At 36.4% G+C, this 24,103-nt stretch overlaps 1 protein-coding gene across 1 annotated transcript in view; it reads right to left on the minus strand.

Annotated features, from left to right (window-relative positions):
* The window catches only part of LOC135074342 (neuronal acetylcholine receptor subunit alpha-7-like), a 142,777-nt gene that overhangs the window by 35,022 nt on the left and 83,652 nt on the right, over nt 1-24,103 (minus strand). The window contains exon 2 of the mRNA XM_063968602.1: nt 13,216-13,355. Within this exon, the coding sequence (XP_063824672.1) occupies nt 13,216-13,355 (140 nt within the window). The remainder of the gene's footprint in view (nt 1-13,215; nt 13,356-24,103) is intronic.

Below are 24,103 nucleotides of genomic sequence, written 5' to 3' on the forward strand. Positions count from 1 at the left end.
ACAATTCAGTTATTTAATAAAGTGTTAATTTATTATTGAAGCCCAAATAGGCATTACTAGTAACTAGTAGCATTTAGAGAGTAATCTAATAACAATTATTCCTTGATAAGGCAACGATTTTCACATTTTAGGATCTAAGTATTTCAGCTAATGGCTAGTGATATCATCAGAAAAAATAATTTAAGAGCTTTTTCACAGATTTTCCCTCGTTGAACTATTTTTATTTAACTCACTTAAGTAAGCGACAACAATTTGCCCATTGTTTCATCCTCCAAAGCGTATATTATAATACTATATTTATTCACAACACACGATATAATTTCCTCACACGTTACATTCATCCCTCTCCCGTCTGTCAAGTCGGGTTACATCCCACCCGCGTTTCAATTTCAGCAGGGATGATAATAAACCTGCGATTATGGACCCCTCTGGTGTGCACCTGACGAACTAACACGGGGTTAGGCGAGCTAGACAAGTTATGATTGTGGTTTAAGTTGGAGATAAAGCTGGAAATTGTATGACGATTGTCACTAGGTAGAGATGTTATGAAACATATTACTGGCAGTTAGCAGATCAGTTGATAGTAAAGAAAAACATACAGTCTGCGCTATTATATTATCTATATACTCTATACTAATATTATAAATGCGAAATTACCTACACGTAATACACAATTTCAGAGAATTTCCTACAAAACAGAATTTGAATTGAGGAATTAATAATTCTGCGAACACGCTTTGATTAAGTTCTGCAGGTTTCTAGAATTCTAGGGGCTACGGGATATTCCTAGAATACAGTAGTCTGGCTTGGCAACAGAAATCGCTGGAAATGATGTCAACTTTTTAAAAGATTTCAAGCAGAGTAGTAAAAAATAAGTCCGAAAAATCGTGCCAATTAGATGACACCTCATCTTCAATATTAGGGGTTAACTGAGTCCGTTTTACGCTAACTTTCATTTCAGAAATGTAATAACCATGTTGTAAATCCCGAGCTTTATTGATTAAATTCGAAAATGAAAAAATAACTGAAGTGAGCAGCGGTAGGTGAAATATTCACGTGGGAGGCGCCAGCAAATTCCTCCATTTAGCCATAGGCAAGATGTAACAGCCAACCGGTTTTTGATTGAAAGGAAGAAACTTTTTATTCAGTGAAAGACGTGTCGAGATGCCAAAAAACGCCCTGATGCTGGTCTTCTGTAAGTAGGTGTCTGTATAAGTGGAAGTGCTACTAGAGCTAGCACCAATACAACTATTAATAACACCACTTTAAATACTTTAAGAGTTAATAACCCCAGGTCATAAAACTAGAATCTCTCTTGTCACCCCTAGTATGTACATTAATATGCAAGGTGCATTTAACTTCTGATTGATTTTTTTTTATAACGAAGCTGAATTGGACTACTTTGGAGCTGGTCTGAAGCTAAAAAGTGTTTAATAGACGACTTTGTTTTAAAAATCTTTTTCAATTTCATTCAGTTTCCCGCCAATATGGCCGGCCTGCCTCCACCCAGGCCGGTGGTTCGTCCGTTCAATTACCAAAATGGATAATTTGCAGCGTGCCCGCTATGACGAGCGCGCGCTATCAGATCGGCGTTCACCGAAAAATATTACAGGCGTCGCCATATTTCGGAACATTGCCACCTTTTTGCGAAATGGCAGGCAAAAGTTTGCACCTGGTGAATATTGTGAAGAAAAAATGTAACGTAGAGAGAAGCAAAGCATAAGAGGAATGAGAAAATGTAATAAAATACAGCATTCAGAAAAAGTAGAAGAAATAAATGAGCATAATCACATACAACTTTTTACCGCCTTTCCTTTATTTTAGTTTATTTTAGACTGAGAAAAATATTGCTTCCTTGCGATAAGACAGACTTTTTAGTATAACTTTTGTGTTTCTTGTAATTTTCAGTTTCTTGTGGTGCAATAAAAAATATCTTTTTGAAAAAAAAACACTTGTAAGCTTTCAAATCAGTTTGGTTGGATGTAGGTATTTCAAACACAGAAAAGCCAAATCACTACAAATGTTTCACCATTAATTCTACTCCTATCCATACGTAATGTACGAGTATGATACCATTCCGCGCCCTAATTTTCAGCGGATAGCTCATTTAATGACCATTCAAATATCTCGTATGTCGTATACGTCCATTCAAACAGATACAGCGCTATAAATCCGCGCAGTTGCAATTCGCAAAGTTTAATCATTACCGGTCTCATTCGGCGAACATTCGCAACGCTTGTTTCGTATAGATCGATGGCTCGCTCGCTTTAAATGGTCAAACTTAGCCCGGGTTCGAGTCCGGATTAATGTTACGGGCGCGGAATTCAGGACCCTTGACAAATGTGACAACTTGTTTGCCAACATATTTGTTGGATTGTTGAGACAGGTATTGGGTTCGGTACTCGAGCCATAAATATAGTGCCTTGGATTCGGTTGTGCTGTTGAATAACCATTTATCTTGTATTGTTGGGATAGCAAATAAATGGACAAATAGGTGACCAATATACTATACAGTTTAAATATAAATTTTTGTTGCAAAATTGCGGCTATTTGTAAGTACACAATGCCAAAGTATTTAGCTTAATTAACGTACGTGTACCTACTAAACTACTAAGTCCATTAACCATCTACGAGTATTTGCTATTGTTCTTGCTGAAAGGGTTTCCTTGATTAGCCCTTACTTTCACGACGCTGTTCTCTTAATGACATTATTACATTTTGCCTTTAAAATATAGCAAATATTGCTATTGTCAGTTACTTACGTTACATTCATCAGTTATAAAAAAATATCTGCCTGGATATTTCTGACCTCTATGCATATCGCGATATGCAATCCCGTGGGATTTAGAACATTCAACTACAGATTGTAAAAACCGGTTGTTTTTCGTCACATACAAATAACGAGCAAACATCGAAATAAAAAGTTTATGTCACAAACGGAATTCGGAGTTGGTGGAACATTACGGCACGTGTGCAAAACAAACAACCGCATGTCCGTGTCGAATATTGATATGTACCTAACGTTACCGTTACGTTACGTTACACGTCACGCGCACGTCTCGCTTCGATATTGGGTAACGTGGAATAACGTTTCCCGTTTGCAGAGTAATATACAGGCTGTATTGGACAGGTTGGCAAAGACTCAGGTAATCAATTTTAGATTTGAGCCATTGATTGAATTCCGATCTATTCGTGGGTGGATATAATGGCATGGTTTGGTTTTCATTCACGACATTACTTTCAAAATTTTAAATAATAACCAAATGAATATTCATTCTTATTTTATTTATTTTTTGAAGGGACGCGAGCTGGTAGCTTGTAGTTTTTCCAGCTTCACCGGGCAGAGTGGCGAGTATAGAAGGTACTCTAGCCGTTTGGCGATCGTCGGTGCGCGTGCCGACATTAGTGTGGGCTTCACTAATGCAGCAATTAGAAGTAGGTATATTACATATCAAGTTACGTGACCTGTGCCATTTCACTTTTCCGCAAACCTTATTTCGGATCAAGTATAATTTGACGTACGACATCCAGAATCAATCCCGACACCTCGCGACGTCGCCGCGACGTCGTAACGTGAAATGACGACGTCCCCGCTCAATATATCAATTTGAGGTTATTGTCCTCGAGTGAAGTTGTCGCCGGGAAAATAAAGGAAAATAACGCGTCGCCAAAAAAATTGTGGGAACTTTTTAAACGGAAGGCTTGACCGACGTGGGATAGCGGGTAATGTGGCGGGAAATTACGTATCAATAGTTTTGTAACGTAGAGAAATATTAACGAAATTCGAAAATAAAATACCTCATCGCTATTACGTCGTTTGCATCGTCCAGATTCTAGACTCATGGATATGTTACTATAGAAAACTTGATAAGAAGCCACTTAATAAAAAGACGGTTGTAAAGACCCGAAAAGGTGTAGTCACCCTGAAAAAAAAAGGGAAAGCTAGAAGACTAAAGTTCAAAAATGTTTAAATATTCTTTTCCAGAATACCCTTTTTTCGACAGCAGAAACAAAATGCGTTCAGCTAAATAGTAGTCGACATTTTCCCTTCGGCTGGCAGATAAAACAATTTAAAGTAAAGGTCACAGGTAAATTTTGTTAGTTTCGAACAAAATATCGGGACCAACTCCGTTTTCCGTTCACGCTTCCAAAATTAAATTAAAATGTAGTATCTGTAGGTTCAGCTTTGCACATGGTGGCTGAAATAGTGGGAAATATATTACATACTTAATTGAAATTAACCTGCTCAGTTTGAATGTCATTTGCAACGCTATGTTTTCATTTTTCATTCAAAAAGAGAAACTGACTGTTTTACTTTAATTGATGATTGTGGTTTCCTTAGTTAATATGAAATCATATAACTCGTATGAGGTCATAAGCTTAGAGTCAAAAAATCTACTTTAATAAAAGTTAGGTCGTAGTTCGCTTTTTCTTATAAAATGTTATATTTTATGACGAAGAAAAAGATTGCATGGAAAAGTTAGTTGAGAAAGTATAATGGAAATATTTCAAGCTTGAAATATTGACATGAGGTGTAAATTATACCAAAATACCTACATTTTTTTCTTACAAACTCAAGCCACCCAGTGCCCCAGTATACGTTTCAAAAATAAGCGTTAATATATCGACGGAAATAATTTCCGGGTGGCAACTGAATTTAGCAATTAGGACGAGAACTTTCCCCGGGGAAACTTGTTAAATTGTAGCAAATTGTTATTTTGTTACGTATCAAGTTTTCACGTCCAATTAGCAAGCCAAGAAAAAGGTCTAAACGTTCGTTTTATGATGATTTAAATGTATATGTTACAGGAAATGTATGAAATCCGTCATTGTATACAATTCCTAGGAATTGTGTATAAGTCCTAAAATCACCCGGAAATGTGTGATGTAAATTATATTAGACACATTTCCTAGGAAAATTACACATTTCCTAAACAGCAATCGGAAATGTAATTAAGATTTTTTTTTTTACATAAAATTATTTTTATTACGCCTTTTTTTGTTCTCCGAAACTTAAATGGCGCTACCGCGCCGCGGCAGCTGTGTATGTGTAAGGTCGCAAGTCTAACCTAACCTAACCGAGACTTTGTTATCCAGCTACAGGAGTACTAAAACCTTCATGTCAATAATAGTTTAATAAAAGAGATGTTAAAATTAGGGATTTTCAATACTTCAGCGTAATATGCGTGATGCCGAAAGAAAGGTATAATAGTGCGAAAACAACTGTCAGGCTAAACAATAATAATTGTGAGTTAAAAGTACCTATCGGCCAATGTGGTTTGGCTAAATGAAATTTTAGGCGTACCGAGGGACACCCGATCACGCGACCGCGCTTGTGCCGCTTAGTTTTATACATTTCCTAATACAATATTGGAATTCTATAAAATTCCTAGGAAAAGTATACATTTCCTAGGATATGTGCGTATTAAAAAATCTCTGAAGCAATATTTTATACATTTCCTAAATAGCTTCGGAATTGTATACATTTCCTAGAATTCATACATTTCCTGTAACATATACAACTTGATAAATATACATGTAATTATGTTTTGTATTTTACTTAGTAGGTATGCAATACTTATCCTACTTATCCTACTAGTCCTACTAATAAAATGCGAAAGTTTGTATGGATGTTTGTTACTCTTTCACGCAAAAACTACTGAACGAATTTTGATGAAAATATTATAATTTATCGTTGTCTTCGTCGTAGTGATGGACAGTAGTGTTATCTACCAACATAATTCACAGTAAATTATTAATTAACAAAGATTTAATACCTAGAAAGTCTCTCAGCAGACAAAAGTCCACAAACAAAAGTTTAGCTAAATTGTCCTCACCGGGATTCTAACACAGGACCTCCCTTTTTGCTCCCTTTTGGGTACTTATGACCAGAAAGAACTGTCCATAATTTTTGTCCAAACATTTTTAATTTATTCATTCAATAAAATACTTCTAGAGTAAAAAAACGTCGAGCCAACATGCATATTAATATTTACCCTGGCTTGGCCAAATATAGCAATTCAAATACACCCCACGTATTTTTTTGTTGGTGAAATGACACAGTAACGTTATACGTACAATTAAGCATACCAATGTGAACTTACAGCAAAAGGTACATACGTTAAATTACTCGTGGCAGTTTAATCAACATCGTATGTTGATATGAACATTAAGGAACGTATAGGTTTCATTATTTAAATGGAACATTAATCGTTTAGAACAGTGTTTTTCAACCTGTGGGTCGCGACCCCCTGGGGGGTCGCGAAGCCTCTATAGAGGGATCGCGAGAGGTCGTAAAAACTACTTCAGTAAAGGAAAATTCTTATAAAGACAGATTAATCCGAAATCTAATTATGCAAATGTTGTATGGATTAAAGTATTCGGTCCCTACAAACATCTTTGCAACATTATAAAAGTCATGGAAAAAAAACTGGAACGGTAGGGGGGTCGCCAAAATTTTTTTCATACTAGGGGGGTCGTGTCATGAAAAAGGTTGAAAAACACTGGTTTAGAATATGTACCTATTTGAATATCAGATGTGGCATTATGGACACTACACACTAAACGCGCCGACAGCTGGCAGTTTTGTGTCGGCGGCTTTATTTTAAAAGGAACATGTCGATGACTTGTATTTTATATGATTTTCGACAACATGTCAAAAGTCGACGACTGTATTAAGTTGCAAACTAATAAGATCGAAAATTAGACCATATTATTATTAGGTACGTAGTATCTGTAAATCGTACGCACAAAGAAAAACAGATTGTTCTTACCATAACGGGTTTATCCGCTCACAAAGTCATAGCCATGTCGCAGTCCAAATCATCAAAAACTAGCGAAAATAACTAAAACCCTTACGTGGCAGTGCGTAAGCTTAAAAAATCACTCCAACATGGAGGCTCCAACTATTTTCCGGGAGCTCTGAATACAGCAATTTACGGTATTGTCCAGTCCGTGCTACCACAGTATCTACACGAGCAGTATTTACTTTCTATATAGTACTGTATGTTTTATTTAGTCGGTTGTTTTGGGCTGTGGCAGATATTGTATCAGCGATTTTTATTAGATTAAGGTAAGTAAGTGTTATGTTACGCTCATGTTAATGCTATAAATTATGAAATCTATCAATTAAGCTTCTTCTGTATAGTGTCTATGCAATATTATCTTATTCATTGCTTTTGTTACACATACTCGTAGGTATTTAGTTAAACTTTAAATTAAGTACGACTTAATTATTCTTCTTCTTGTCGTGTCGACAACAAACCTACACAGTGTCAGCCCAAAACTCCGCCACAAGAGTGACTGAAGAATGACTTAATTATTGGTTAAAATGAACTGTAGCCAATTGTTATGATTTTCATTAAAGCTACACAAACTTGGACTACGTCCTCGTTAGAACTTGGAACAGATAGAGCCTTGATTTCCTTTAGAATGTCATACTGTGCACAATTTTACTGTGGTGCGGGCGAGTTGTCGACACGTTGATTGACGAGTGTGGAGGGACAACAACTTGTATTAATACCGCCAAGTTTCGGAGGAGTCTGATGACGTGCCCCAATTCCAAATATCTTCGGAGTCGTGATCGAATTTAACCGGTAAAAATTGGCACATTGTGGTGGAAAAATAACCTAATTCTGTGTGATTTAAAGTTTTTATTGAATCATAGGAGTTTACGCTTGCATATACCGAATGCTTTATAACTGATTTTGCGTGTTAGAACTTTTGTGGCCTAATAAAATATGCTATATTATGACATTATTAAAAGGGGTTTATTCAATATCGCTTGATAGATTTTATGTATATTTTAACTATACAACTTTTTAATTTATGTAAACATTTCTACAGGCGAAATCTTTTCCAAAAAACAGATTTATTCTCTTCTATAAATCTGTAACTATAGAAATTGGTAATTTAAATTGAATCTCGTAAAAGCAATATTCTGCTTTAACGTAGGTCACGTATCACAATGTAGGTCACTTGTCAAAAGTATTATTCAATACGGCACTCAAGCAACGTGTCGAAGTACGACGCGCTTTCCGCCCAAAGCGGTGCGCGCCCCATTTTTGTTCCGTCCGCCCAAACTTTGTTCCGCCCCTATCCCACTTATGTTCCGCTAACTGAATTCAGTGAGACACTGCATTTTCTATTCTGCACGTCTAGACCTTTACTTCCTTTGTGATAAAAAGTATTGTGAAGTTTTCTTCGTAGTTTTTCTCGACCATTTGCGGAGTTTGCTCTTGAAAGTTTAATAAAATCTTGCAAACTTCGTGTTCATTATTGAAGTGGTCTCGTAAATAAAATAACAGGGATCAGTTTGCTACAGTTTGTCGATAAAAGATAAAGAACTTTAAATTTAACTACTAAGTTACCATTATTTATAGCCTAATTTTAGGCTTGAATCAATTCTTAAGAGAACTTGTGTCCTTTTGTAAAACGGTTTTAAAATTCGGTCTCAGGAATCGAACCAATCAGATTTTTTGTTTTTAAGAAATGCTAATGTTTATTGACAAATACCTATAGGTACATAGAATTAGTAGCCAACTAGTTCGTTCCTTGTAACATTGTTACCTGAACAGTAAATTAGACTTAAGCCATCGGAGTCCTAATTTAAATGCCCCCATTTAAATCATAGTGGTTGAACATCTTGGGAAGAGCCCTACAAGCCATTAGGGGGATTTATTGGAATATTTGTCCCGTTGAACCCGGGACAAAGTCGGTAAATTATCTGGAACAAGGTTGCTACTGAAAGAAGATGCATGGCTTTTAATATGGGAATTATATGGTATGTATAAAACGATATTTTTGTATGGTAACTAAATTATAAACTATGTATAATTTTGTCTGAGATATTTAGTGCTTATTCTGGCTATCCACAAGCAGATGAATCAATTAAAAGACTAAGTATCAATTATCTACTGAATATTATCATTTCCTTTAAATACTAAGGATTCGACAACCCAGGACAGAATGTCCTGGTGCCACAGAACGAGGAGAGCTGACCCCAAGTAATGCAAATGGCGGCTAGGGCAAAGAAAAGGAAGAAAATTGCTAAAACCTTTATATGAGTTGCAAAATTATAGTCCAAACTGTCTATACATTTGTATTTGCCGTTCATAGCTCACCCAAATAGTTAAATAATAAATAAAAGGAGGCATTGACATCATTGACATCAAACTTAACCCTCCGTTTACGAGGTCCTTATTACGCGTAAACACAAAAATCATAACAACGAATGAAATCAAACATGGCGGTTTCATAGCTCGTAAATATCCTCGCGATCGAACGCGACCGGAGTGGAACGAACGTGACGTTTATGTTAGATTTTAAAGAAATATACAATGTTTATCGATATTTAACTGCAGAAATAATCGAAAATGATTGCCACATGACTTCAAATAAAGATGTTCTACATACGACGCTACATATTGCAAATTACTCGAGCTAAATCAAATAATTTAAATTACATTTTCAATTAACTAATGGTACGTGTGATCCATTTACCAATATTAAATTTAATTTCAAAACGTTATCTCTTATTTTCGTAATTAACTGTTCAAATTATTTTCATGTAGGTTACGCAATGAGTATTATTTATCACGGTTGGTTTGGTATTTATCAATTTGGTTGTATTTACCAGTTCACATATTTAATTATAAAAATTCATTGGACGCTATATTTAAAACTTAACATGTTTATTACTAGCATCGAAAAATCCTGACAGAACGATTGAAGATTTTAAACTTTTGCGTGCCATTTCACTGGTTTGAGATTGTTTCTTTATTTTAATAAAAGATTTTTTATCACGTTTATTTTAAAAGGCTTGTTATTTTAATCTCCTAAGCTGAGTTGTACCAACTAACGTTGACCGTAACTATAACGATAACCGGTGATTTTTGTATGGAGATTTTTGACGTTTTTCAAAGTTAAAGTGAGATGGTGCATCCCAGCCTAAATGTTCGAGTAGGTACTAAATCTACACTTATCTATGCCAAAACCGTCTTCCAGCTACACCGTACTAACTACAGGAAGGCAGTGGCGTTTTCATTGGCCATAAATATTCAGTCGCGCGCGCACCCGAACGCAGCCGAACGCAGCCGTCCGTGCGGAACCGGCGGAACGTGCCGTGTTTATTTTGAGAAACAGAATCGGGGACTATTTATTTCGAAAAATGAAATGGGATGACAGATTGCCGGGAGAAATTAATAGACGCGCAAATATTGATTGAGGTGACAGATTTTGGTTGGTTGTAATATTTCGAGTACTAGCGAATCGCCCAGCAATGAAAAATATTTTTAGTATAAAAAGTATAGTTTATTCCAAATCCTTTCTTCAGCTAAAGCTTTGAAATATTACCTAATTTATCCGCTACCATGCAACAAGTTTTCAACATGTTGCTTGCATAGTAGATTATCACGAGTCGTATCGAGCATTACAACATTTCCATCATGTTAATCCATGTCATACATTATGGGAAAGTGTTCTATTACCTCTTCACGCCAAAACCGCTAAAACGATTAAGGTGTTTGGTATACCTAAAGACAGTCCCAGGAGATGAGAGGATAGTTTTATACCGGTTTTTCAAACGTCTCTGTGCACATGATAAAGTTTTTCTGTGACAGACGAGGGCGGAGAAAATTGACTCAAGATCTATCACTAGCGTTTGCAATAATTCTGAATATCATACTACTCCTACTACCTACTAATTTTAGTACCACTCAGAATAAAAAACGTTAAAGTCTGCAAATAAAGATGTGACCGAAACCGGTTCGAGCCAGCTCAATCTGGCCGCGTCTCGTTCACTCTGGTCCGTGCCGCTCGCAAATTAAACCGCGGCACGTGCGTTTCAGTGTACACGAAAAATGCCGGCGAATAACGAGTGTTTCAACCTTTAAATTGTTTTCGGCCTCTGCCTAAGTAGAGAGGCTGTGGGGCGAGAAATCGTCTTTGATTTTATTAGCTTTTGAGAAAAGTGACGGGAAGTTTTATGAATTTTTGACTTTATTTCATAACAAGAAGGTAAAAAAGATGATTTTTTATAATGGTTACGTGTTTTTTTCTCTGGCAAGTTCACAATAAGCATTTTTTTAACCACACCGAGGATACTGTTGGCCTTTAATTATTTTAGCATTTAACGTATTTTTATTACAACCAATACAAAAGTAATACATGGTATTTTATAAAACCAGAAACTCTACACTTTGTTATAATGCCACGGTATAAGTAGTAGGTACTCTATGTTTTGAATTGAATTAAAATGCCTAACTGGCCAACCAATAAATTTATAACTAGAGTCAATCAACTTAAAATTAGTCCAGCAAAATTGATTTGATTCCCGCGCGGCATATTAACGAATTTACCTAACAACGAATTAGTGGTGGGCATCATTTTTGATGTCCACTCAAATTCGATGCTTTGGTTTATCATTTAGCTGCCTATTATGTTAAATCACTGGTGAATTCCATTTTCCACATGCCAATTAATTGGACAAATTGTTAAAACAAAACAATTATTCTCTCTGACTTTATTTGTTTATGCAAAACTTTTGATGTTTACAAAAGCTGGAATAATAAATTCACATTTATTAACACACACTTACTACTCAAGTAACTCTCGCAGCAATGTTTAAAATAAATTCTTTATGCAAAGAACTTTTATTTTTCAAAAATACCTATCAAATTTTTAATTAATAAACAAACTGTGATAACATCTACGAAAGATTAAGACGCATTGAACAACACAGAAATTGATGAACGTTTATTTACTTGTACTACATTAGTCATCGTTTGAAGTCTTTAAGTAAATAGCTCTGTTATTCGCCTATAAATATTTTAATAGGGCCAATTATAATTAATTTGTGAAGAAAATACGATACAATAAAAATAAAGTCCCCTCAACGACGATCACAGATACACAGAACCTCAAGAAATACAACCCTGGAGTAAAACAACAATTAGACACAACAACTGGCGTCTAAACTGCCGAGTGCGTCCAAAAACTAAGCAGATTTACTTACATTAGCTCCAGCTGGCAGAGCGCCAAGCCAAGTTGCTCTTTATTAAAGAGAAAGGAATTACAACAACTAAAAGTGCAATTTCCATGACTACACATTGTATTTTTTGAAACTTATAAGTGTACTTCACTCGACAATTTAGAACACATTTCAATACAACTTTGTTACTAATGGTTGGAATATCATTTTAATATTAAAACCAGTAATAACTTCATTTCAGATAACACTTTATTACTTTGTTTTTCGGTATCCGGCAAAACGTTCACATTGTAAAAGTTATTATTATGCTCGGAATTTAATTTTCATAATTTCGTAGTCCGAAGCCAGGTCTAAAGCTCCTCTATTATTAGAAATCATCTTTTGACATGTAGGTCTACATTTCCACGGCTAAAATACATGTCAAAAAAATATTTCCCATAAATCAATAGGCGCTGTGGACCCAGCTTAACGATTTTCTGTCAGAGTTTTGTATCACTGATTGAAAAATTACAAAGCACCAAAACTGTCTTACATATTGCTTAAATAATTATTTTAACGCGTAATCTACAACAAAACACTGACAGACATCGCTATCTTCTCAGTTCAATTCTCGGAACAACTCACAAGGAGATATTATTACTAGAGCAGACATATCAGATGGAATCTGTACGCTGACCTTAATTGATTATGAAATTATTAAAGTAACATTATGTAAAATAAATGTATGAAAACCACGCGAGAAACTTGTCTTATCGCAAAACAGGGTTTTAGTAAATTCTAAAAATAGCTATATGAAACGTTTCATACGAGTACATGATGATGATGTCAGATGTCAAATGTGTGACATAAGGATTGTTAGGAAGTTGCTGAGAGAGGACGACAAAAAACGGTTACACGGTGTAATTTCAAAGATTACTGAAGAAAATAAACCTTTTTCACTGGAAAACTTTGTCCCTTTCTCAGTCCCAAATACAGACATTTTTATGGTTTAGATGCGACTAATCAAGCGCTCACTTGTGCGAGAATTAAACTAACGTTATCAAACATTTCATTTCCCTTTTGTAGTAGTGACAGTACCGCACTTCTTCCTAATGGTAACTTGCGTTTTCGCCACTGTGGGGCCAAGTAGACACTAATCAAATGGGTGAAACAAAATCAATTCCCAGTCAGCGCACAAACCACCTGACATATCCATCCTACCCTCATCTAAAGGTCAATGAACTCACCACGTCGATGATTTGCTGCAGCGTCAAGCCGAACTTGACCTCCAAGGGCTCGCTCTCGTTGGCCACAGGCCGCTCAAGCGTGTTGTACGACGCGAGCAGCGCGTTCAGTAGCCGCTTCTCGTGAGGACCTTGCTCCGATACTGTGACAGAAAAAGATACGTTAGATAGGGCACAGAAGGTCGATATTTGCCTACTTTGCTGGTATCGTTAAAAGTCAGTCATCAAGTTACTGATTAAGGATGGATTCGACCAAACAAGAGTAAATATTAATCTAAGAATATTTTGGTCAGTAATTCGACACTTTAACATATTTCCTATACTGAAACTGTCAATGTGCCAGTTATACCAGGAGTTATTCTCGGATAAAAGTTTGATAGAATTGGGCCTTAGTTATAAAGAGAAAAACAAATAAGAAGGGATCTCTCGACGTGAACAGTTAAATTCGTTAAAATAACAAACAATGCATCAGAAGTTTAAATACAATTGGATAGTTTTACTTTATCATGACATTATTGTAAATCACTGATCATTGCTAGTTTAGTAAATAAGTTTATCTGCTCTGAGAATAATAATAAAAATAAAATAGAATAGCCTTACTGGTAAGTAATGGGGGGTAAATACTAATAAATCAAAGTCTTATAACAATACCAGCACTAGAGAATAAATTGTTCGAATACAATATTTTATTTCTTAGACGTAAGAGCTGAGGTGTTCCATTCCATTCATCATAGCAAACAATCCACGATTTATTTGTATTGTCGCCAACAATTTCTACTTCTAACATTCTTATAGAATTATTCCAGTTTCTTCAGTTATAACACACATATTCCACAAGCATACAAATCTCTCAAATACCCAACAGTCATACATTTCAATCGGAATTCGGAAATATATTAATTTCCCAAGTTCAGTTCGGATTACCCATAGTTCACTACCTCTAAGCACACCTGGAGTTAGCACTGGATAACACTATAACACCTCCATCCCACACCTGGGACCCTTACTCACGTTATAGTTCTTAAACTGAAGTAGTAAAGTCCGTATTTGCGGTACATTATCGGATCCGGCTCGAAGGACCAGCAATAAACACTCATTTCGGGAGCTTATTCAGCTCTCGCGAATGTGATATAGTGGATTTCGGTGACGGATATAATTTACAGTTGCCCGCACATCAGAGTATAGAAATTTTGTTGCAAAATGGACCCTATTACCATTGCCTAAGATTCAACAGTTAAACAACTGTCTGTAAATAAGAAATATATCAAAAAAATTACTTTTTTTGCAGTTTTAGCTTAATAATCTTAATTATATTTAGGTAAGGCATATCAAAAGATTGAATTCCTTTGCAGTTCTTAATAACCTTAATTACTTTAAGGTAAGGGCGTGTTTCTTCTGAAACATCTCGTTTTTTGCAGGACTGTTTTTGCAGGATCCCGTTTAGTAGTATACTATTTTAATAGTAACGTTTACACGAACATCCCGTTAGAAGCGTCCTGCAAAAAACCGATCCACTCGAATTTGTACTTCAAATGTCAAACACACATAAGGCTGAGTTCCACCACGTAACTTTAACGGTAACTATGACGATAACCGGTGCTTTTAGTACGAAGTTTGACAGATTTTTGACGTTTGTTGAAGTTAAAGTAAGATGGTGTGACCCAGCCTATGTGCAAACTAGACAGTTTTGCGGGATACTGCATCACTGGATCCCGCAACTGGATTGCCGTGAGAACAAACCCTAATTTGTACAAGAAGCATTAATATTAATGTTGGCATTGTTAACGACGTTACGTTACTCAGGTGGCGGTTGTTCCGCACATCAAAGGGATTTGCTAATTATTACGTGACTACTTAACAATATTACTAAGATCATTAGTATAGTCATAGCGGATTAAATTGATTGCATAGTTGATGATAATGTCTTAAGTAGAGCGTCCTTTAGTATACTCGTAGTACCAAAGGCCTCAGCAGACAGAAAGCGCATACAAATCTTAAACGTTTGAATGTCATTTTACATGCAATGTTGTAGTAATTCTCACGCAAAGAACACTCTATGTATTACTATGGCACGCCACACCATGCCTTAAAAACATGCATCCAACCAGAATGAAACTGATGCAATACTGCTGTATTTACTATTATTTAGCGAAGCTAAAAATAATCAGCATATACAAATACAGAGGTTCTATTTTCACAATAATATATCAAGAAGAATTTCCCAAGTGGTTCACTTCAGCACTTTTTTTGCCTACACATACATAATTTGCCTCTATTCACCGCATGTTAGAAATTTCTCTATACCAACTGCTTAAATCTGTAGATCCTGGGTTTCTTAATTCATAAATAATGAGCAAGCACCTTCGAGATTTCCGTTTCAAGGCAAGGGAGTGTTTGCAAATAAAGATTTATGAAGTTCACCTGTTGCACGTTTATGTGCCACAAAAAAGTCGTTACGCCAAAGCACCTATTAGAAAGAGGTGCAATATGGGGCCGTCCATATATTACGTCATTCTAAATTAGGGGGGGGGGGGGGGGGGGGGGGTTGGTCTGCGGATGACGGTAAATGATAGATAGGGGGGGGGGGTGTTTCGAAATTGACGTCATTCTTATTTATTTATAGTTTATTGTTCACCTACAAAAAGATTATTTCTAAAAAGAAATTTCTTCCAGCACACCTAGTAAGTGAGACTGCAAATGTGAGAGGCGGCTGAGGCGCGTACAATACTAAAAAAAACTCATAATAAACATACATACCTAATGCAACATAGATGTACACAAATAATAACTACAGATAAAATACTCTAACAATAATATTACATATGGCACCCCCTGGTACCCCCCAGGATTTTTGGGGTTTCCTACCGATTGAAAGACAATCGCACCCCCCACCCCCCCGTATCATGACATAGACCGCAGATTTGCCATGCAGATGTGCCAGGGAGTACTAATCTGCGCGACTTGTGTCACCTCCTGATGCTTGGCACCCGGGGCGGACCGCCCCCACCGCCCCCCCCCCCCCCCTTCCGCCGCTACTGATTACATATAATACTAGCTGCCCGCCCCGGCTTCGCCCGTGGTACTTACGTGTATTATACATATAAACCTTCTTTAAGAATCACTCTATCTATTAAAAAAAAAAAAAAAGGTGATTCTACAAGTGTTTTAATTTTGTCAAACTGGTAATGACGTCAATTTTGGGAGAAGGGGGGGGGGGGGTCATTAAGAAATGACGCTAGGATGATTGTAGGGGGGGGGGGTCTAAAATCGGAAAAAATCGATGACGTAATTTATGGACGGCCCCTATGCTACGTAATTTCAGTTGAGATATTTGGATTGTGATTATGCTGATCCTGCTAGTTTCACTTTAGGTAGCATTTAACTATCTGCCACGTTAAATGTTTAGAAATCTTGGGTTTAAATAACGCTTAATAACTCATTACCATCATAACCATAGGTCCGTAACTTTCATGAGAATTGTATAAAATATGCCTAATGTAATCATCCTAGACTAGGTACATCACACTTAACACCGCACCGGTCAAATACCTGCCTTGTATTACAAAAAATAAAGATTGTTAGAGCTACTTTAAGGGTAACTAGTTAACAAATTTTACTTCATTTCAATTAAGGTCTTCACATCGGTTTCTTTGGTAGAGCCCGCTTCTTTGCTTCCAATCCAATTGTGCAAATCCAACTTTTTTTTAAATTATTTTTGTCCTTTTAGATATATTTATCTTCATAGCTATACGTAAGAAACTTTTCCCAACAGTGGGATATGGCAGCTGGATTAGATTATAAGCCACCCAAGTTAAAATGATTAAGGATACGAGATCAAAAGCCGATAAAGAGGTCAGTAACTAACGCAGTTACGGTCGCTCAAGCCGGCTAACTTAGTTTCAGACTGGAACTACTTATGTGAGCTGAGAGAATTGCAATTCCTTGAAGCTCTTGAACCATATTAGAACTTATAATTAAATAATTATTCGATAGAGAACACATTGTTCAAATAGTTATTACAAAAATTGAACCCTGGCAAATTCTTAGGCCCAGAACAGACGGTGAAACGCAACTGAAACGAACTGCAACTTTCTGATGATTCTGATGAATGAAACTGAAACTGAAAGTTTCAAACTAGTCGCGTCATGTGTGGTCTCTCAACGGACGCTATGGCAGAAACTTAAATGCAACTCAAAAGTAACAAGAAGTTGCACTTTCGTTGCAGTTGCGTTTCACCGTCTGTTTTGGGCCTTAGTCTGTAGATCTAGCGTTTAACTCAGTCTGACAGTCAAAATATATGCGATGGTATAATAATAAAGTTCCTAACTTTATCTCGTACAAGATCAGTCAGACCAAAACACACAATGATGTTTGACTCTCCGGTTTTTACGTCAAGTGAATAAAACGAAACCTGAAGGGTTAATTAGGTCCGTAATTCATTTAACCCGCCAACTGTCGGCCAGCCGTGTGGCCCTTTGATCCGCCCTCGTAATCACATCAGCAGGGTAACCTACGTCCTAGTGTTTTCTTAACTTGATAAATGGAAACTGGAGGGCAAGTAATTAGGAGGACATAAAAGCTTAAAAGATGGCGCTGATTGAGGTCCTTTATGCTGTCAAAATGGTCGAAGTTGAGTAAGATTTTGTACAGACATACAAATCTTTGAAATTAAATCCACGTCCACAGGACAAATATGGGTTTCAAAGAAATGAAAATATACATAAAATTACCTTTTAATTGGAATTAGTAATGTGCGTAAATTACTACATGAACAGCAAATATTTCTAACTCATATTTCCCAGTTTGAGTTTAGATTATTTCATACCGATTTGACCACAATATCTGCTATGTATTCTGTGGTCAATTGGCCTGGCTCTAACGCTAATATCAAGTACGAAACACTGGTAATAGATATGTACCCAATACAATGTACATACGAGTATTTAGTAGGTATTCTGTGTGAGTTGTATAAAGTCGCGAGTTCCAAGTCACATCTACCTATCTCCGGGATAAGTTGTAGATCCTGTATTTTTTATGTGACAGGAGGCAAACGAGCGGACGGATCACCTTATGGTAAGTGGTTGGTTAAGATGGTTGTACAGGTGTTTCAAAAGTGGAAACGAGAGGTGTTAATAGTCCCATTCCTATAACGGAAGTAATAATTTTGCTCGACTTGGAGCGGGCACTGCCGTGCCCCCAGATTACAAAGATTTGCTTCTATTTACAATCTTCTTACAATTACCTAACTAGGTACTTAGGTAGTGTAGATAGGTACCTTATTAAAAAAATCTACTTGATTCGATGAAATCTTTTTTTTTTCTTTATTAGAATAAATAAATAGTAATGGATAAATTTTGTTGCGCATTCGAAACCCGATACATTATCTCCATTGTATGATTGCACGTGATCGAATGAAAAGTCTTTAAAAGCTATATTTCGGAGTGTATTTGTGTGTTTGTTCATCCTCCTGTCTCAGGCCGGCTGCAACGGAACGGATCGGTTTTTTGCAAAGCCGCGGAGTGACGGGTGCCTTTGTGCTCCCAAAAATACTGTTCACTGCGGAAACGTGATAAAGTCTTCGTTTGGCGTTGAATTTCACGTGGACAGTCGTGAGTTTAGTTTGTACCTTTAAATGACATTATAGTTTTTATTTGTTTACGTGACTCGTCGATGATTTTACGCATGTTGATGTTGTGCTTATGGCAGTAGAACAACGCCGTAATGTGGCTTCCTTGAGGGTGTTCTATAGGCTACTCTTCGGGGAATATTTCAAGGATTATATAGCCCTATTCCCTATTAAAAAACTTGATAATCTTAACTTTTGTATCAGCATGAAGACATAATAATGCAGTTTATTCCACAGTAACTACACATGCAACATCTAATCGTCAAAATCCGTTTCTAATCGATCATCCAGTCAACCACGAACTATATATACTCATATCATATGTATAGAAGTCTATAAATAATAGAGGTGAAGCCACATACCAGGAAACCAGGATACTATATTTTAGGTTCGAATTTTGAGTTACGTTATGAGTTGAGTTACGCTATCATGTACAACGTGAATTAAATAAATCCGCTCAAAAGTCCATATTTATAATAACAACAAGTTAAAAAGCACATCGAATTGTAGAGCTAAAGAAATTCAAGTGTGAAATTAATCCTTTGGCACTGGTTCGCAGAAATGATGGCATAATTATGAAATAAAGCACAAGAGCTGTTTAATGGAACAACCAAATTACGTGTTGTTTCCCAGCAACGTGGAGGAAATAATGTGAAATGTTTTCATTATAAATATTCATCACTCACATTGTGCGTTTATTAAAATGGGACGAAACGTACGGGCTGAATACTGATTTGCGGTGAGTTTAACTTGCGGCTACTACTCGTGTAGGCTGTGATATCATATCACGTATCTAATTATGTTTATTTAATTCTCAACTATTATCAAAATCAAAATTATCTTTATTTGTTTAGACTAATTAAATTAGTACTTACAAATCGTCAAATGCTCTTAAGGAGCCTATACCAGTCTCATTCTTTTTTGCCCTACCAGCGCTTCGAGACAAATATTTGGCAAGTGCTGAGAAGAAGCGCCGCAACAAACTCAGTCACCACTGTCTGCCGGTTTAAAAATATAAAAAAGTAGGAAGTTACAGTACATTCAGAAGTATTTACTTACCACGCGTTCCCGTTTATAGAAGGTGGCCTTTAAGATAATGATCTAGTTATTAGAAGACGGGAATCTAGCACGAGACCGCGTGGCAGTTTTGAATATATTTCTTTAGTGCCGTGCTAATTTCTAGGTTAATAGTTGCGTTTTGATACATATATATTTTATGTCATGTATATCTTTCCTTGACCATATATTAAAAACAAAACAAGATTGTTTCATCTTTGATCAATGAACATACTTGCTACAAATTTCATGAATTTAAAACATGCAAGTAAAGTCAAAGTCAAGTAAGTCAAATCATGCAAGTATGAATCAAAAACAATAAGATTTTGAAATAAACTATTTCCAACTTGGTAACTTTCAGTGGGGGAAAATTTGACTATTTAATTGGCAGAAATCATTATGATTAAAATGCAAAGTATAGTTTACGACTAACCTGCAATTATGAAACTTTAAAAAACACCGGACTTTTCTATGAGCATTTAAACATCGCAATACTTTTCAAATTGAAAAGATTTTGCTTACAACTAATTATTTTCCTGCTAGAACACATCTCGTTTGTAATAAGAGGTACTTAGAAGTAGTGAATAAATGACCAAGCAACTTGTAATTATAGTGTGTGAATGGGTACGTTCACGTTTGCTTTGCGGTTAATGGCTGAAACTCTACAGCAGCATTTAACGTGTTAACGTTGTACGAGAACTAGTGTGCAACAAATAACGACATGGCTTCATTAATTAGTTTAAAATCAAATTGAAATAAACCGACGATTGCTGGAATACGAATTGTAAATTGCAGTGCTTGAAAGCTGTATAATTTAATTAAAATTTGTTTTATAATGATAGCAATGGTATTAAAACTTCATCAATTAGAGTTTGGGTTTAATTGTATTACCTGTACCTACAGTAATACATAACTATTTCATGTTATTCATATGTAGGTAGTACTTATACTGTGCTTATACATATAATAATATAATAAGTATAAGTGTTCTGAAAGGGCCTTTTTTATGCAGAAAGTAGTAGAAAGTGTGTTAGAAAGATTTTTGTATCCTATTTATAAACGCAAAGGTGAGAATGAACAAATAAATAAAGACTCTTTCATGTAAATACTATTGCTACAGTAGTACTGAAAATTTTCAGTTAAGTGTGATCCGAGTAGAACCTATGAATCTCTACATATGATCATCATCATCATCAGTTCTACTACTACTTACTATGGGCCTCATAAGAAGGCTCAAGGTCACCCAAAGGGCGATGGAGCGGGCCATGCTTGGAGTTTCCCTGCGTGATCGAATCAGGAATTGGGAGATCCGCAGGAGAACCAAAGTGACCGACATAGCTCGCAGAATTGCTAAAATCAAGTGGCAGTGGGCGGGGCACATAGCTCGTAGAGACGATGGCCGTTGGGGCAGAAAAGTTCTCGAGTGGCGACCACGGGCTGGAAGACGTAGCGTGGGCAAGCCTCCTACTAGGTGGACCGACGATCTGGTAAAGGTCGCGGGAAGAGCCTGGATGCGGGCAGCGCAGGACCCTGCATTGTGGAAAACCTTGGAGGAGGCCTTTGTCCAGCAGTGGACGTCATTTGGCTGAAACGAACGAACATCATCAGTTCATTTAGTCTCCACTGCAGGAGCACGACTCTCTCTAATTTACCAGAGGCAAATGGCGGATTTGGCCTACACTCCCCACGCTGGCTAGACAGTTTGGGGAGGGCCTCTACATGACCATAACATGATAGAGAATAATATAACTTTAAAAAAAAATAAAACCGACTTCAAATGCGTGAACACAAATAATACCTATTCAACAAAAAAATAATCGTTCAAATTGGTTCATAATCGGCGGAGATATTGCGTATAAAAAAGTTCATCCCCAATTTTCCACCCTTGGGGGTGAAATATTTTCTTCAAATTCGCATGAAACCACCCTTTTGATAATACCTATTCAACAAAAAAATAATCGTTCAAATTGGTTTATAATCGGCGGAGATATTACGTATAAAAAAGTTCATCCCCAATTTTCCACCCTTGGGGGTTGTTTTTTTTATTATTAAATTTAAATGGGACCACCCTTGAGGTATTACCTATACGCCGAAAAAAGATTTGTTCAAATCGGTTCATAATTGGCGGAGTTATCGCGTAACAAACATAGAAAAAAAAAACATACGGGTCGAATTGAGAACCTCCTCCTTTTTTTGAAGTCGGTTGAAAAAGTACTTTATTTTTTCTTCTATTTATTTTCCAGCGCCGTAAAAGATTTATTTCTTTTTGTAGTGTATTTAATTCCCTTTTATTCGCTGATCAGGGCAGGACAGTAAACATAATGAGGCGAATGGCTCTAATTAACGCGTGTTCGGCGTGCCAATTACGGCACTCGCTTTGTTTTTCATTACAAGACTAATCTTACGTTTATTATTGCGGATAAACTTCTTAAATGAGAAGGAAAGGACCTGGTCCCAAATATTTTTAATTTATTTGTATAGTCAATGAGTCAACAGCACATCAATCTACACATTTTTGTTGTGACGTAACCCTATTACAACTAAGTACAGTCACGGAATGAAAAGGTTCGTCAGTTTTCAAATTGATTCCTTCAACGAATCGAATCGCGAGCACATATTACCTTTTGAAACTATGTTACAGAATCATCTCAAGTTAGAGAAAATAATCTTTAACTATTCGTCAGTAAAGTTCAAAATTATTCAGATCAAAGTTGCTTGACGATTTAACTTGTCAAGAAGATTATTATGATTGATAAACTAAAACCTTCTTGTTGGTTCAACCTGCCATTATCTATTAAATAAAAAAAAACTACATTTTGTAACATTGCACTGATGGGATAGAAAAATAAACAAGCAAAACCTTATTCGTTAGCAAACGTCATATTTATTTAAATGTTAGCAGCACTGTTTCTTGCACGGTTATGTTGGCAGGTTTGACTCTTACAGTACCTAGTGCAAGCGAAAACCGACACTAAGGTGACGAACCTTTTCATTCCGCGACTGTACATAAAATACCACTGTGTTTAGCTTGCTTGATGCGCTATCGTGTGTATATATTCAATTTGTCTTATTTCATACTACCTAAATTTGGAGGATGATCTAGTAATACCGCTCAGTGGACCGCCTATCTATTGAAGGTCGCGGGAAGCCCCGGGATGCGGGCAGCGCAGGACCGTAGTGAACGCCAGACCTACGTCATTTTATAAAAGCTGAAAGTTTGTCAGCGTATGCTCCTAATATAGGATATAATGATGGTGAATTATGAAGTTTGGGTCATCGTCGCTTTGGGAGCTACCCTAAAAAAACTGTCTGGCAAGGAGTTGGAACTGTCAAAACTGTCTGGCTGTTGGGAAAAATACTTCTAATTATTTCCCAAATATTACACATAAAAATCAGATTTCATGGTATAACGTAAGTCTACTTTTACGGTGGCTTTTTCTGTATATTCAATAGACTGTAATTCTACTAACGTTATACCATTAAATGTGATTTTTACGCTCTTGCTTTAGCTCTTACTCTATTCTTAAAGTCTTTGGGAGCGGGCTTTGTACAGAAATGGACAGCATTTGGTTGAAACGAACGAACTAGGGATCTGAGTCAATTCAAATTTAATATAATTTTATTTCCACAGCCAGACTACGAGCAGTCTCCTGAAAAGACGTTCAGCTATAAATCTCCACTCAAGAATAGATTTAGACGCGTGTTCTGAAACGACGCTCAAATCTCGATTTAAACTCAGGCATTTTGAACTTCAGTGATTGGTATATTTCTATATCTGAACGGACGTAAATCCTATGATTGATCTAGGTACCTCTACATATTGAATTTGACTATCACCAGCTAAAATCTATGCTGGTTTACCAGCCTGTAACAATATTGTGATCAACAACATGTATCTTATCCACATCTGTTGTTGCAATTATGTTTGAATCTCCAAAATTGTATTGCACAAACACATTGCAGCAATTTAGGTGATTTATAACCGTAGGCAATATTAGCATCTTCATTTTTACACAACCCAACAAACGATTTTACAAAGTGAGATATTTTTAAAAAGTGTAGGGTAAAGGTACTTTAAACACCTTTTTAAAATATCTCACTTTGTAAAAGTAAAGGTCCCAAAAATTGCTCTGCACACTTCTTTATTTGATAACTTGCCAGCAATCGACGAGTGAAGTACGAGTATATTTTATGTGTATAGGTGGATAA

The sequence above is a fragment of the Ostrinia nubilalis genome, chromosome 1 (assembly GCF_963855985.1).
Source record: "Ostrinia nubilalis chromosome 1, ilOstNubi1.1, whole genome shotgun sequence".
NCBI classification, from domain to species: Eukaryota; Metazoa; Arthropoda; class Insecta; order Lepidoptera; family Crambidae; genus Ostrinia; species Ostrinia nubilalis.